This window comes from Eupeodes corollae, chromosome 2 (assembly GCF_945859685.1).
Source record: "Eupeodes corollae chromosome 2, idEupCoro1.1, whole genome shotgun sequence".
NCBI classification, from domain to species: domain Eukaryota; kingdom Metazoa; phylum Arthropoda; class Insecta; order Diptera; family Syrphidae; genus Eupeodes; species Eupeodes corollae.
In genome coordinates this window covers 51,861,371-51,879,383 of record NC_079148.1, presented here as the reverse complement: position 1 = coordinate 51,879,383, position 18,013 = coordinate 51,861,371, and the positions used below count along the sequence as shown (strand labels likewise).

Below are 18,013 nucleotides of genomic sequence, written 5' to 3'. Positions count from 1 at the left end.
TTACTTTTTTTGAAAATTACCGCTCCTGGCTAACAATGAGGATAAAGACCCCACCATCCCATTTATTCCCCTTTTGGCTTAAGCTTTTCACTCCAGAGCTATGGTATACCTTGTAAAAAATTGTTTTTTTTTTTATTATTCTAGCCTTAATTCGTCGATGTTTTCTGAAAAACATAGTTTAGCTAGTTTTTAAACCACTGTATTCTGAAAACCGTTAAATGTACCAATCATAAAAGATGATTCTGTTCAAAAAAAATTGTCCTTCAAGGTAAAAAATAACAATACACGAAAAAAGCGCGAAATTTTCGCTCTCTTCCTCACTAGAGGTCCAAAATCATAAATATGTAACCAAGACTATTTTAAAAATTTTGTTTTCGTTATATTAACCGAAAATCTAGCCGTTTTCATTCCGTACCTATCTTTTTTCCTGTCCAAAAAAATAACCAACTTCGTCTTTTCTAATAAATATTGCATTGAATTAAGTTTTGAAAAACGATATTTAAATTTTTTTCATTAACCCCCGAAAAATAAAAAGAAAGGAACGGACTATGTTTTAGTGGTGCTTTCAGCCGTTTACAAACTATTTTAGATGAAGAAAGAGCATAAATTAATTGTTAATAAATAATATAAAAAAAATTGTGAAAGATTCTTCTGTTGGTCGTCTTAAACTTGTCTTGGAAAAGTCGCAATGTTCGAACTTCTGTTAATTATTTATCAATATTTAAATTTTAATTAAATATACCCGGTTTTGTTATTAATATAAAGGGTTATTTTTAAAAGCTATACAAAAATTTGTGTATATAAAAAAAAACACATAAAATTCGGAAAATGCATGAAATCTTTATTTGTATCGTAAGTACGTTCCATATAACTTAATTTTTTAAGATTATTTCATGCAAATGTTGAACTTGACTGCGCTTTAAATGGTCCATCCGCTTAGTCCAAGCTATCTCACAAATGAATGCTTCAATGTTGTCTTCCAATGCGTCAATTGAAGCGGGCTTGTCTGTATAGACATGAGCTTTAACATAGCCCCACAAAAAATAGTCTAAAGGCGTTAAATCACACGATCTAGGCGGTCAATTGACCGGTCCCGAAATGTTCACCGAACTCGCCTCTCAATAAGTCCATTATTGTGTGTACTGTGTTGCATGTGGTACCATCTTGTTGAAACCAAATTTCATGCAAGTCAAGCTCTTCAATTTTGGGCAAAAAAAGTTGGATATCATCTTACGTTACGATTCGCATCATCTTTGAAGAAGTACGGTCCCATGATGCCAACAGCCCATAAACCGGACCAAACTGTAAGACTATTGCAATGCTTCTGGCTGATGTTGACTCCAAAATCGACAATTCTGCTTATTTACGTACCCATTGCGCGAAAAATGAGCTTCGTCGCTGAACACAATTTTTCAGAAGAAGCGAGCGATGAACTTTCTTAACAGAGCACGCATTTCGATAATAAAATTCAATATCTTGCAAACGTTGTTCGTTTGTAAGACGATTCAGTGTTAAATTATAGAACAAACTGAAGATGTTTGACAGTGAAACAAAACACGAAACGTGCGTCAGCTGTTAAAACCAGTGTTGCCAAAAATATATTAGCTAAAAACTCACTCTTTATAAACTAAATAAACTGGGTCGCATGAACTAGCTCATGTATCCAATGAGTCTGTTTAAAAATAATATTTTCCATATTTTAAAATTTAAAAATGTACCTGAAAAAAGTTGTTTTTTCAAAAATTGAAATGTATTTAATTTCTTAAAAAAACCTTGATTTTTGAGCAACTCGGCTCAAAATTTTAATTTCCAAGTTAAAAATCAATAGTCGCAATAGTCTAGGCTGTAGGCCATGGACAGACAGGTGGACGAAATAGAGGGACACACCTTTTTGACTTCGCTACCATCGTAATGTCATTTTTGATTTAAAACCCGACATTTTTTAGTGATTCAATAATTACCATATATGAGGTGTGTTCAAAAAGTACCCGAAATTTTTAAATTTCGTGGGTCTGGAGAGTCCGAAGGTCAATTTTTGTGTTGGTATAAATGCCCCTAAAGTATGATGCAATTTTCAGTTGTGTTCACTGTTTATTTTGTCTGTAATAGTTGTTAAGGTTCGCCGTGTTTTTATGAGCTCGGCGATTTTTAAAAAATTCATTCCAAAACTGCTGAATTTTGACCAAAAAAAACAATCGCATGAACATCGCTCTAGACTTGTAAATGAAGTCAACGACGATCCAAGTTTGCTTGAAAGGGTCATAACTGGCGATAAAACATTGGTGTAAGGTTATAATGTCAAAACCAAAGCACAATCGTCCAAAGCATCCAACGTCACCAAGAGCGAAACAAGCACGTCAAGTTCGATCAAATGTGAAAGTTTCCTTCAATTATAATAGTACGAGTATAGCGCATCAAGAAGTTATGCGATGTTTGCATGAAGCAATCCGTAAAAACCGCTCAGATTTATGAAAAAACTACTACTTTGAAGGGGACCACATTGATGTAAACGAAAAAATAAATATTTTTTTGGAAAAAAAAACGAAAATTCCGGATACTTTTTGAACACACCTCGTAGTTTTTTCGTGTTACACGTAACAACTAAAAATCTTGGACCCAGCATAGTTTAGTCAAACATGCAAATTATTAAAATGCTTGTTTCTTGGTCGTTCTTCGTCTTAAGCCTGTCTTTAAACCATTGTTGTAGTCGCAATGTTTGGATTTCTGATTATCATTTATCAATATTTTGAAAATTTTCCATTCGAACCCGTTTGTAGATATTTCTAAAAGTCTTTCAAAGCATTATAACAATATTTTCCTTAAGACGAAAAAATTTGTAGTTAATATCCTATTTTGTTCTCAAGATACTTAAGTCCAAAACCACTTTTATTAGTTTTTTGGTAGGTTTTCGTGTTTTTGTTGTCAGCTCAATTTTTTTGATGAATATTAAGTTAAAGTTGACAATAATATTTGAAATATGATAAAATAAGTTTGATTAATAGCATTTATTGAAAACTCTTAATTATAAAAATTGAAAAAAAACATTTTGCATAGAATTAAATAATTTTTAAGTCAATACCTTTATTTATTCTAGAAATATTTGAATCGAACATCAGTTTTTACCAATTTACAGTTGAATGTTTCTAAAATGTTTACTTAATATTAAAAACAACATTTTTTATAAAACACAATTTATGAATATTAAATTGTTGCAAAGATATTCAAGTCAAATATAAATCATTACCAACTTTTTATACTATTTTTTAGGTATTTATTAATCGATTTCTAAACATTTTATCAAATTTCAGAAAATTGTTGAAAAATATTTGTTTCAGTTTATTGAATTTTTTTTTCGGATGTACACCATTTATGTAAAAAAAAACAATGCATGCAAAAACCACCCACTTTAACTTTTTCAATGTTCTTTTGCAACTCTTGGTGTTGTCATGTGTAAAACAAAATTCATTTGAAGTCGATATCTCTGACGGCTCTTGAGATATGACCGACGAAAAGATGTTCCCGAACGTAGGCACACACCATCACACAGATATCTCTATAAATCCTTTTATTTAGGTTTTGGAAAAGTTAAGACAAACTTGGAACAGCCTTATTAACCAAGTTACAAAAAAACCAGAGACCCATCATAAAAAGAGTTAAAATAAAGTTTAGATTCCTCTAATTTTTATATAAATTGAAAATTGTTGTTCCAAAATTTCAAGTAGGTATGGTTTTTTTCTTGTGTATAATACCTACATAACCTAAAATCATAGTTTCCACTTATTTTATTTATAGTTCATTAATGATCTCGTTCCTCATTTCAACATCGCTTGACACATAATGACTCCAGTTATATTCAAATGATTGTGCTTCCATATACCCAAATAATCCTGTTCCAAATTGACTTTTTGTTTCTAATAATTTATCCTTTCCACTCTTATCCAACCAACCAGCAATTAGAGGTCTCGCAATTATATCCAAGACAACTAAACCCCACTTATTATTTAAATATAGTTAACTTAAACCACAGAGGAAAGAAAGAAAAAACTCAAACCCTTTTTGTAAGTATTCTTCGTTGACATAATCAAAAATAATGTCACAAATAAAAATCAAAAGGATTTGTAATTATGGCCAACCAACCTGTCATCGTTGCATCCAAATAACCACGGCATTACAGAAACGGTAATATCCTTCAACCAGCCACCCCCTCCCTCCCCACCTACTCAATACCTACTTATTACAAAAATAAAATAGAAAAAAAAAAACATTTCCAGAAATCAAATGGACTTTTAAAAAAACATAAAATAAAAAACTTATAACCAGAAAACTTTTATCACCCCTTTTGTGTCCTTTTGGCTTGATACTTTTTTTTTGTTTTTAACCACCATCATCCCTTTGTGATTGTTGTTGGCAACAACAACTGTCTAATTAACTCCAGAGAGCTAATATAACAGTTTTTATCGCCTCACGCAATCGAAATTAACTTCAAGTTTAACAGTGAAAAAAAGTAATACCGCCATACCTCCCACAGTTCGTCGTCGGCGGCGTTCTCACGACCACCAATATTAATATACCCAGAGACTATAGAAATAATTTCTGACCGAAAAGGACTTTCTATTCCAAAAAAAAAATAAAATAAAACCAAACAAACTAAAAAGAGTGGATAGGGCAGCCATCAGGAGCAGCAGAAGCACAATCAACAAACGATGATGAAATATAAAGTTGGAAATTAACTTTTGCTATTTGTACGTCAAATGAAACACAAAACAAAACAAAACAACCAATGAAAATCATACACATACATATACAACAATTTATATGCATAGAAAGAATAATGAATAACGGGAACCTATAATATTGGAGAAGTTTCATTAATTGAGTTCCTCTGACCTAGCGACAAAAGTGTAATTACTTGACTTGACTATGTTGGCGATCTCCCTCCTCCCATCCCTACATGGCATAAGCCAACAAAAATAAAGACGGTGTTAAACTATGGGGCGGGTTAGCACAACAGTAATCCTTAATGGCTGTGTTTGAAATGTTGGGTTAAGGGTTTTCCAATATGAGGTTTCATTTTGATATTATTTAAAAACGAATATTTTTGAATGAAATTCAATGAATTTTTATAGCTTTGTAAGGAGCAAAGACATTGCCATTGACAATGGGAAACTATATCACCTAACTAACCTTCGCCAAAAGCAACATATCCTTTTTATATAATTTTCCATGACCAATACGAACATTGACTCCTGTGCCTATGTCTAAGATAGTTTTACGAATTCTTAGGTTTGAACTTATATTTTACTTCTCCCCAAAAAAGAAATTCTAGAGGTTAAGGTTAAAGTCAAACTTTGGCTGGGATAAAAAAAGAAAATTAGACACAAATTAACAAAAAATATTAAATAAAGGGTTTTTCAATAAGGGCGTTTAGATAAGTTGTGTGTAGATGTCGTGACGTCTGCTGTGTAACACAAAGCCCCGCGCCGTCCTGCTGGAGCCGCATGTTAGCTGGGTCCATATGGTTCAGTTGGGCTATTAGAAATATGTTATCATCGGTATGTAGCGCTCGCTGTTGACAGTGACCGCCTCACTAACGTCGCGATGTCGTTTTCAAACAAGTACGGAACAATCACGTCAAAAATCCACACCAAACGGTAACTTTTTTAAGGATGCATTATCACCTGGTTAAGCAGACGTGGGTTGGTGTCGTCCCATATACGGCAATTTTGCTTGTTAACACTGCCATTCATCCAAAAATTCGCCTTGTCGATAAAGATCATATTTCGGCCAAAATTGGAGTCCTCTTTCAAACGATTCGAAGCCCAGTCAGTGAACAAACGGAGTTATCTATATTCATGGATTTTGAGCTCCTGAGGGTCAGTTGGATCTTATACGGGTGTAGGCCTAAGTCCCGACGTAAAATTCGCTTATTTGAGGTATGCGAAAGGCCGAGTTCTGCCTCGGGTTCTGCTATACACTTTTACGGCGATGTTCTCGGCTGATCTTGCGTTCTTTCAAAGTACTTGTTTACTGAACCGATTGTTTACTGAACGAACACTCATTTTGATAATAAAGTTTTATCATTTGAACGTGCTGTTCAATCGTGTAACTTGCCATGATGAGTTGGCATAAGTAAATGAATAATAAACTAAAGATTTGACAGATGTCACCAAAACAAAATGGCCGCCACGGGACGCCAAAATTTACCCGCGCCAAAAAACCCATAAAAATTCTCTTATAAAACTCGGTGAGAAACAAAACACTCACTGTAAGGATAAAATATTAAATTCATTCATTTAAAGAAAAATTAAAATTTTAATGAATATGAACAATATTGACACCCCGGAAATGGCACAACTTAAGCCAACCTAGTGCCATCTAAAAGTTTTTTTTACGTATACAGCCTCTTGCGAGGGATTGAAAAATCCTCCAAGAGTAATTCTTGTAATGAAAAGTGCTTTCTCAAATTAGCCATTCGGATTCCGCTTAAAACTGTAGGTCCGCTCCATCCCTGATAGCATTACTCGCACACAGGAATGGTTGTGAGTTGTAAGTCACCAGGCTCTAGTTCTCAACGGACTGTTGCCCCACCTATTTTTTTAGTTAAATCTTAAATTTTGTGTCCCCATTTCCTTGAATTCATCATTTTGATTTATTGCTTGCATAAACGTTAGTTTGACATTCGGGCCATACATTTCTGTACCTTAATAATCAGAATCTATTGAACGGCACTCCTTCTGCAATTAATCCCAGAAAAGTATAGTAAAAGTTCTAAATTGCTTTCCTCTGTTCAATGTACAATAACTCAATATGATTGATATTTGGGGGCTGTGAAGAACAAGTTATTACTTTCATTAATTATGATCAATCTTAGCCTTTTAAATATTTTATTAACTTTTTGACGCAGGGGACCAGGTCATAGCGGTGTACCTGAAAATGAGAAAGCTGATTAAGTATAGACTCAATCATAGACAACCAACCTTTCGAGATAAAACGCATCATTGTTAACAAGATTCTCTAGAAGACCAATGAAAGATAGAAATGCCTTAAAACCTGTGTCACGGTCAGGGAATAATGGGCCCAATTCGAAAAAAAAAAACAAAATTCGCATCTAGACAAACAATCCATACGAATATATCCCAAGAAAAAGCCTGTTAGGCTTTATCAAAGCCTCTATATGGTAAGAACAAGACAACCCGTAATATCAGTTTTTTTAGGGAAGTTAAGTACTTCAGGGTATCACAATGGATTTACATAGCGACAATGTCATCAATCGCCAGCTTATCAACCAAACCTAAACTAAGTCTATGAATGGTTTAGAAGAGTGATTATAATCATTATCGTGCTGAAACAAGAAATACCTACTGATTATGTGCCGAATAAAATTTGTATAACACTCATTGTTGTGAATACCCGCTATTTTGACCAAATCAACAGTCGAATCTTCTCAAAAGCGTTCCAAACAAATTAAAGAAACTGTACCATGTTCTAATGTAACAACGATAGGCACCTTCTTTTAGAATCTCGAACTTACCCTATCGCTACACAAAATAATGTGTCCATTATTTTAATGTCCAAGTTTGGTAGTGACGGACCCATTCAAGTCTTAGTTTCTTGTCCAAATGTCCCTAAGTGTGAACTTGAGGTAATGTTCTTAACTTCCAGTGTTCTTTCCTGGATATCCAGATGGTTGTTTTATTTGCAAGACTGTAATCCTCAGTATAATTTTTCACATTATTGTCAAATGCATATGTTTTGAACATTTTACGAAACATAATACATTTTACATAGACATCGAAAAGTATCACATATTTTATTCAAAAATAATAATATGTATTTTTTCGAGTTTTAAAAAGCAAGATCTCAAAAACCTGACGTGTGAGAGTAATTTTGGAGTCTGATTTTAATTACGTTCATCAAACCCCAATTCAATTAGATTGTACGGAGCAAAAATTTTGTCGACCGTTGATTTTTGGATTATAAAAATATTATAATATTGATAATTTTGCTTATTAAGAAAGTCTCCTCATCACTCAAATAGTTTTTTGATGAAAATCTTTCAGTTATTTCAAGGACCGAATCAGCGAAGATACGATGTTGCTTCCAAACGCCCTGTTTGATTTCTCCTGTCAACTGAACTTTAACAGTTCTAAGACCTAAGTCTATGCAAAATACATTTAAACGTCGTTTGGGGAATCCACTGCGAAATTTATAAACCTGGGGCTTTATCGACACATTGCTTGCTTAAATGTGATCAAGATGTAGCAAAAGTTCTTATGTTTTTTTAGCACCGTGTTTGCCAAAATTTTTTTATTTTAGAAATCAATTTTTTCAATTTCAAGGCTTTTTTGAAGCAAGTATCGTTACAGGTCGAATGTGAAATTTCAGCTGATATCTCTCCAAATAAAAGGCTAATTAAAATTAAACCTTCTTTTGAAACCCCATTTATTTATATTTTGGTTTGCAACTTATCACATTTTTAAAAAGATTCCATTCAAAATTTGGTAGCAGCTATACAGGATTATCCATTTTATGGTGTCAAATCACATGTTCTTGGTAGCCAGTTGATATCGCAACGACGAGAAATTACGCGACCAGGAAATATCTTAGCAATAAAGCCATATTTGCTCGAGTTGTGTGGCATGTGGCACCGTCTTGTTGAAACCACTTTTTATCATGGTGGTATTCTTCGAATGAGAGAGGGGGGGGAGGTGTTTCCACTAATGCATCCTTCCTTATCCAGACGGCAGCGGAAGAATTCCCGAGATGGAATCAACGGTGGCGTCTACAGTTCCAGTAAGGTTGAACTACGTAGTGAACACCTTATAGGGCAGGGCATCTTCGACTTATTCGGAGCCTAGGCCTATAAGGAGCGGTTTTATCCGGCTCCCCATCCTTGGAGTTATACTTAGGATCTGGACTTCCAGGTTGGGGGTTGTGCCGTCGGTCGGGGTGATTTCCTGGCCATGTAAAATCTTTCTTAGTTGCGAAGCACCAACAAGCCTCGAAAAAGGACGGATTTACTGTTGACAACCAACGCAAACGAATTAAGGACAACGAACTTCGGATATGCACGTGGAATGTTGGAGGCCCTAGACTGCTGATATGCGCACACGCCCCCACAGAAGAGAAAGACGAAAACACCAAAGATATGTTCTTCAAGCTCCTAGACAAAACATGTGAGCAGTGTCCTAGCTACGATACTAAAATTGTCCTGGGCGATTTTAATGCCAAGCTAGGAAGGAAAGACATCTTTGGTGGAATAATCGGGAAGAACAGCCTGCACGACAACTCTACCGACAACGGATTCAGGCCGAGTTACAAGTAACCTCTCTCGAAGTTCTCTGCCGCCAACACAATGTATCGAAAACCAGTAACAACATTGCCAAGAACAATCAGAGAAGCCGCCTCTGATGTGCTGGGTTTCAAGCAGCCACCAACAAGGAATGCTGAGGAATGTCGGCAGGAAAATGCAGCCGAGCAAAGCAACGCTGCATAAAAGGACGAGAGCTGTCTTTGAGCTCTATGAGCAGAAGACTTCTCAGCAGGAAAAAGAGAGGGCATGAGAAGCGCGCGGTCGAAGATGTTGAGAGGTTTAAAAGCAGGAATGAAGTTCGAAAGTTTTATGAACAGGTGAAACGAAATTCACAGGTACATAAATCTAGAACCGAAGGCTGAAAAGATGAAAGTGGAAACATCATAACCACAGTCAATGCTGAGGATATGGAAGGACCATTTCTGCAGACTGTATAACGGCGACGACGAACTGAATTCCGCTGTCAGGCAGTATGACCCATTCAACATAGACGACGAAAAAAACTCGTTCGTTTGTGCAGGATGACCATGGAGAATTCACGCTGCTCCATAAAGGTTGGAAACAACATAACAGAAACTTTCGATGTTAATAAAGGTTTTAGACAAGGTAATACGCTGTCATGTGATTTTTTTAACATCGTGCTTGAAAGAATAGTGCAGAGCTCGCACGTCAACACTACATGACATTGACATAATCGGAAGAACTCACCGTGATGTCTATGGGGCTTTTGTGAGTATTGATGCAGAGGCGGCAAAAATGGGTTTAACGGTTAATGAGGGCAAAGCAGTACATGCTGTCGTCAAGAAAGGACATACAACACCGACGTCTTGGTCAAAACGTCACTATCGACAGACGTAACTTTGAGGTAGTCAAACGCAGAAAACAACACCAGCGCTGAGATCAAACGCAGAATAACTCTTGCTAACCGCTGTTTCTTTGGACTAAGAAAGCAATTAAGTGGTATAGTCCTCTCTCGAGGGACAAAAGTGTTGCTATATAAGACCCTTATCATCCCCATCCTGATCTACGGTGCAGAAGCTTGGACTATGACAGAAGCGGATGAAAGCACCTTGGGTCGCTTCGAAAGAAAAGTTTTTCGTGTGATCTACGATCCCGTATGCATCAAAGGGTAGTAGAGAAGAAAATGGAACGACGAGCTGTACGGGCTGTACAGCGACGTAAAATTAGCCAGAAGGGTATAAGTCGAACGGCTAAGATGGCTGAGTCACGTAGAACGCTAGGGACCGAGCTAGATGGAGAAGTTTGTTGGGTGAGGCCCTAGTTCACACAGGCCTGTAGCGCCACCTTAAAAATTCGGTTATCGAATGACAATAACGCTCCGAATTGACGGTGACAGTCGTTTTCGTAGAAGTAAGGTTCAATCACACCTCCTCCGGACCAAAGAGAACACAAAACAGTGAATATTTGTGGATGAAATAGTCTTTTTTTCAATTAATTGAGGTTGAGGATTCTCAGTAAGCCAAATACAACAATTTTATTTATTAACATATCCACCGAGTAAGAGATGCGTTTTTTCACTGAAGAAAGTTTTGTTCGAAAAATCGCCGTCCACAGCTTGTTGTTGAAGCACCCATTCGACGTATCTACGACGCACGTTTTGAATGGTCAGCTGGCTTCAGTAACCAATCCAGTATCTTCAAATTTCTTCAGAATTTTGACAATTGCTTGCTTAGTTGGACGATTATAAAAACCATAATCTCCTCTTAAAGCACGACATGTGGCTGTGGCAGAATCACAATTTTTGTAGAAGGTTTTAACAATTTTAATAAGTTATGCGATAGTTATGTGATCCAATTTCATTAATGTCGGACTTCATCTGAAGTAAGTAAGTAAAAATGGTTAAACAATTTAGTTTGACAGGTGTCAAATTTCAGCCCAATTCTATTGAAACCCCAAAATGGATAACCTGTTATAAAAAAAATAACGTACTCATAAGAACCTTAATTGATGTCATAATATTTTCCTGTTATACTTATTTCTGCCAATTTATAAAACCAACGGCCCCAGTGTATGAATACAAATATTACGACCATTCGTTTTATGTTATATTTTAATGTTCAGTCCTCCTATAAGTTAACCCACTTTAGATTCATATCTAAAATTTATTCCAACATTAACTATTTATAATCAAATACTCTTCAATTTTTATTTTTTTGTGTCGTTTAACCGAAACAACGAGCACCTATGTATTTTATATGTTTTTTGTTTCACCTTGTTGCCGGTTATTAATATCGCATCAAAACTTATAACAACCTATACTGTAACATAAAAGTCCTGATATTTAAGAGCTTACAACGAATAACAACATTCTGTTAAGTGGTTCAACTAATGAGTTAAGTTCTAGCCGTCCTATTTGATGTTATTAACAACGCGGTGGCATTGCGGCGCTGCCGGCGGTAAGGCAAAATATTGGTAAATGCACGAAATTGCTATAAATATGGGTATAAGTGATTATTATCGTAATAATAATAAATAAGTTCTGTACCTACCTACAAAATATCCTTGTTTTTGTTTTTGTATCTTAATCGAAATTGAATTAATGCGTTTTAAGTAGAACACGAAAAAAGGCTCATATACTTCAGCTGATATCCAAATGATTAAGTAATTTGTTCCTGATTCCTATCAAGAAAATGAATAACAACAAATTACGACGAAGGTTTCAACTATTTTTCAAAACCTATTTACTGTTATAGGTAAAATTACCTAAACCGTTTCGCAACAATGAATGATCCTTTCATTTTCGCAATTAATAAAAATGTCAAACCTGCAGAATAAGTACTCGTATCGTATTCCATAAGAAGATTACTTCCTTCACAATTTAATTATGTAAACGAAAAACCTCCACCTCATCACATCACGTATGAGAAATTTAAATTTTAAGAACCAGCAAACAGAATGGCGGCAGCTGTTTTGCACTTTAGAAGCTTTGCCTCAACAACCGTGCGTCAGACATCTTTTGTCCTTGTTTTTGTCTCCCTAATCCTTGCGCCATAGCTCTGTTGCACACACTCGTACATTCATATCATCAACAAAAACATTTTCATTTTCGCTGATGGTAATCCATTTGTGGTCGGTTGACACATCCTGATCCTAAAATCTGCCAACATCCTCCAAAAAAAAAACAGACAAGTTGTGCTCCTCCCCCATAGCTAGTATAGAACATGTACCTACATATATACACGTCCTTAATAGGTCCCAAATAGATGGAGCTATGAATCTAATTTGTATCCCTCAGTGTCTAAGGATGACGGTAATTTCCGAATTTATTCGAGACAATCGTTCGTTGGAAATTAAATTCATTCGACATGTGAGAGCCATGAGGAAGCAAGTGGAGAGAGAGAGAAAGGCGGTGCAATGTCTATAGATAAAAGGATACACAAAGCATCCCGTTTGTGGAAGGATAAGGATATCTCTTCGAGATGGTTAAGTTGTTTTCTTTTTTTTTTGTGTAGGTATGTTGTTGATTATTTTCATTATTTATTGTTGTATAGATGCTGTTGTTCTTAATATATCCTCTTTTCCTGTCTCGTACCGTTGCTCGTTGTCTGAAGCTCCGTATAATGAATCCATTGGTATGCCACAAAACGGAGCTCCATTAGAAGACGATACATGCGAATGAAAGCTATTATGTGGAAGTGGCACGTATACATACAGCGTATAAGTGTATATATACATTTTATCCTGATACGCTTTCTTGGCAATAATTTTATTTAGCCAATTAAAAAGAAGAACCAAACTGACTTGAGCTCTGGGTCCTTATATATCCTTAGTGTATCAATAATATCCATTGTGGCATAATATGTATTCGTGTATATATGTACATCTTATACCCCCAAGGACATTTCAGACATTCATCGGGGAATTAACTAACAAATGGATGAAATTGATATGCTTTATGCCTTCCTGTCTTCTTGAAGATGTACGTATGTATATGTAGGTAGGTTTGTTATCCTTGTTAGGCAAAACCCATCTGCATTTTGAATAATTGCTCGAGAATTTGAAGATATTATCAGCCTTAATTGTCAAAAGCACTTGTGGTTACGTTTAGAGTATCATTGGTCTGGAACAAAAAGGCAAAATAAGAACTTTGTGGAAGACGCATGAACAAGAGAATTTCTTCTTTTTTTTTAAAGCTACGTTTGCACTTCGGAATTTTTAATATAATTAACTTTCTTTAAAAAAGTGTAACTTGAGTTTGTTTAGATGAAACTTGTGTTATAAATAATATCAATACATTCTTTTAAATGTTTTTCAACTTTCCATATTAAGTTGTTGTAATTGGTCCGATTTGTCGAATTTTAAATTTTGAAATTTCTCGGTGGTTCAAGGTCCCCAAAACCTTTATCGAATGTTTTTAGAGAATTGTGGGCTTGACAAAAAAAAAAAACATTTGTTTCTGCGAGTACTTTGAATACAAAACATTAGATTATATGTAAAATAATTCATAGCAGAATAACTTTATTGACATTTTTGGTAACATTTTTAGAAACATCCAATTTCCATAAATACTTTGTTGTTAACATAGATTAATTTTTTTTTAGAAAAATCCATTTGGCATTTTATTTTATAAGAAATAAATTAGGTGGTGCAACAGTCCGTAAGGAACTAGGGTCTGCTAACTTACAACTCACAAACATTTCTGCCTGCAAGTTATACTGTCAGGAATAGAGGGAACCAACAGTTTTAAGCCGAAACCGAATGGCTAGTTTGAGAAGTCACTTTTCATGAGCAGAGTTGCTCTTGGAGGATTTGCCATTTCCTAGGAAGAGCGGGAACCTACAATTTTATGCCGAATCCGAATGGCTAGTTTAAGAAATCTCTTTTCATAAGCAGAGTTGCTCTTGGAGGATTTTCCATTTCCTAGAAAGAGACAAAAAAAAAACTTTAAGGCCCCTGACATAACATCCTGACCAAATCGACACCCACCATCTTTTCATCGATTTCAAGACCGCATATGACAGCATATACAGGGACGAGCTGTATAGAGCCATGTCTAGTTTTGGCATCCCTGCCAAACTCGTCCGTTTGTGTAGGATGACCAAGGAGAATTCACGCTGTCCCATAAAGGTTGGAAACAACTTAACAGAACCTTTCGATGTCAAAAAAAGTTTTAGACAAGGTGATGCGCTGTCATGTGATTTTTTTAACATCGTGCTTGAAAGAATAGTGCAGAGCTCACATGTCAACACTAGAGGCACTATCTTTCAAAAGTCTGTCCAATTACTGGCATGTGCTGATGACATTGACATAATCGGAAAACTCAGCGTGATGTCAATGGGGCTTTTGTGAGTATTGAGACAGAGGTGGCAGAAATGGGTTTATCGTCAAGAAAGGACATACAAAACTGGCGTCTTGGTCAAAACGTCAATATCGACAGACGTAACTTTGAGGTAGTCAAGGACTTCGTCTACCAAGGTTCCGCTGTAAACGCAGAAAACAACACCAGCGCTGAGATCAAACGCAGAATAACTCCTGCTAACCGCTGTTTCTTTGGACTAAGAAAGCAATTGAGTGGTAAAGTCCTCTCTCGAGGGACCAAAATGTTGCTATATAAGACCCCTATCATCCCCGTCCTGCTATACGGTGCAGAAGCACGGACTATGACAAAAGCGGATGAAATCACCTTGGGTCGGTTCTAGAGAAAAGTTCTTCGTGTGATCTACGGTCCCGTATGCATCGAAGGGGAGTATAGGAGAAGATGGAACGACGAGCTGTACGGGCTGTACAGCAACGTAGACTTAGCTAGAAGGATAAAAGTCCACCGACTAAGATGGCTGGGTCACGTAGAGCGCATGGATACCAATGCTCCGGCCCGGAAAGTCTTCGAATCCACACCCACAGGACAGCGCAGTAGAGGAAGAGCGCGCACAAGTGGAGGGTGACCTCACCCAACTTGGAGCGCGAAACTGGAGACATCTAGCTAGGGACCGAGCTTGATGGAGAAGTTTGTTGGGTGAGGCCCTAGTTCACACAGGACTGTAGCGCCACCTTAAGTAAGTAAGTAAGTTTCATGTTTTGGCTTACAAGCTTAAGCTTAAACTGAAATTTATTACCGAAAAGCAAAAGAAAGTGAACGTTAGATTTTGGTTTATCAAATCTGTTTACTTACTGTATGGTTAGTATTAATCTTACTTATCCGATGTTTTATAGACGAGCCCAAGACAGTTATTGCTATACCGTCCTTTAGCTATTTATTGTTCTCAATACTGCCTATTATCAGTTTCGATTCTGTAGAGCAATTCTAAAAAACGACTTTTTAAGTTTTTTCCCAAGAAAATGGAAACAGACGTTTGCAGTTTTTTTTCTAAAAAATTTGTTTGCACCTGAGTTATTAACGTTTTCACCTAATTATTGTTGCTGTTGTCTGCCTTTGCTTGGCTATCGGATATCGTCAGGTATTAAGTCATAAAACTGTTTTACCAAATTGTAAAGTAGAGAAAGCGACGAGAGTGGGAACCACACAACATTTTGTGCTGCAAACACAAACACTTTTGTTTTCATTGGTCAAAAGATCTCTCTGCAACAACGCGCTCTTAGCAGATTATTGTAGTGTAAGGCATTTAAAACCAATATGTTAGTTACACCGTATCTAGAAAAATTAAAGAACGGTATCATTTTCTAACATATTCTCGTACTTTAATGAATATAGTGTCGATCTTTTGAAGACCCGCAAATCATGAACTTAGCCTGGCCACTGGGCGTTCACGCTTGTAAATTGTTTAACTTTAATATGATTTTCTTCCACAATTTTGTTGGTCATGTGTTTAATAGTTTTGTACCGTAGTGAATTCAACTCCAATATCATGTCCTATACATCAAACTTAAATTCAAATTCACTCCGATATCTCAAAAAAAAATAGTAGTCATCTGCTCAGAGGTCCACGAACCTTCGAAGTTCAACTGAATTGAAATCTTAAATAAAGAACTAGTCGAACTTTCTAGTCAGTTTTCCGGGAATCTTGATATTTGTGTAGCTTTGACTGCAATATTCTAGCATAAGCTGTTATAAGTCACACAACTTGGAGCTTAAGCTGAAAAATAAGCCAAAGCCACATGAATCTAGTAATAGCTATTACGAGGAGACATTTTTATCATCTAGCTAAAACTGATTCTTAATGACACAAAACCTAGCTTTGACTTAAAAATCCAAGTTTAAGCTGTAACTTTTTCTTATTCACCAGACCCATTGACTCGAAATTTTTTTCTTAAAAACAATTGTATTCTTAATATTTTGAAAAACTTTTTGAAATATCGGCAGAGAAGTTTGGTTTGGGTCACATCGCGGCCTCTTTTGATTTTAATAGCTCAACCTCTATAACTTTAACGGTTTTTAATTTACTTTATTTTTATTTTCAGCATTTGTGTCGTGGATGAAGTTTTATTCAACGTTCCCCAAACAACTCAAACCAATTTTCAATATCAAAGTCGCTCATATGGGTCATTTTGCGAAGTCATTTGGTCTTAAGGACGAACCAACATCCTTTACAAAGAAACATGCTGCTCCGAAAGCACCTCCACCAACAAATAGATTAACATATACAGAAAGGTAATCAATTGTTTTAAATACTATTTATTCATATGCAAAACTTAATAATTGTTATTGTTTTAAAATATTTAAAGGAATCCTGAAAAAATCAAGGAAGAGAAAAAGACAAGAAAACGATTATATGCCACAACTGTTACTGGTCCTATGACAAATAATAATAGACTCAACAAATTTGCTACAAATTCAAGGACACTCACAACATCTGAATATGGAAGTGGACTGCCGGATATGAAAAGAAAAAAAATAAATTAAAAAATTGTATTTTGTTAAAAAATCATGTAAAAAATGTCGATAATTTAATTTTTATAAAAATTTTAACCGTTAGCAAGAAAATTTAATTTTTACTTTTTAGTTGTACGAAAAGATCAAAGCGTAGCGCACAGGAAATATCTCAGATCAGTCAGCTATTTACGGGGACTCTTTCCCTGGGAAAACAATGATTTAAAAGTGGCATAGTCTTTTTAAACAAGGTAGTGAGTAATTAGAAGAAGATCCCTGCTTGGGGAGGCAACTGTCACAGAGATCGTCGGAAAAGTAGAGAAACTTGTTCTGGAAGATTCTCAACTAAAGAAGAAAAAATTTAAAGAAATGGTTGGAGAATCACTTACAACCATTTTAAATATTCTGCATACAAATTTTGGTATGTCTAAGGTCGGTGCAAGGTAGGTGCGGAAAATGCTTTCAGCTGTTCAGGAGCGACAACGAGTAAAGCCTTCTCTTGAGCTTTTGAATCTCTCTAATGGAAAGAGAGATGAATTTACTGCCCAAATTGTGACTGGGGATAAAACATTTTGAGCCTGATTCAAAACAGGAAGCTATGCACTGGCCCAAAAGAGGCGAAGAACTAAGAAGTTCAAGATCTCTCAATCGTCTAGAAAAATCATGGCTACAGTCTTTTGGGAATCGGAGATGATTTGGCTTATTGATTGCAAGGAAAGGGATGTCAATATAACCGGGGATAGTACGAGTACATCCTACATATTTTAAAAGAACCCATCACAGACAAAGGGTGTTCTACTTTTGCAAGACTATTCAACAGTTCACAGGGTTACGTTGCCATGACTGTTTAGCAGAAATGTGGGTTCAGTTTATTTAACACCCCCCTTAAAGCCCAGATTTTGCCCTTTCAGATT

The 18,013-nt window shown here is 35.9% G+C and overlaps 1 protein-coding gene across 1 annotated transcript in view; it reads left to right on the top strand.

Annotated features, from left to right (window-relative positions):
• The window catches only part of LOC129947552 (probable ATP-dependent RNA helicase CG8611), a 44,394-nt gene extending 27,195 nt beyond the window's left edge, over nt 1-17,199 (top strand). The window contains exons 6-7 of the mRNA XM_056058155.1: nt 16,691-16,880; nt 16,955-17,199. Coding sequence (XP_055914130.1) covers nt 16,691-16,880; nt 16,955-17,132 — 368 coding nt within the window. The 3' untranslated portion in view covers nt 17,133-17,199. The remainder of the gene's footprint in view (nt 1-16,690; nt 16,881-16,954) is intronic.
• The last annotated feature ends 814 nt before the right edge of the window (nt 17,200-18,013 follow it).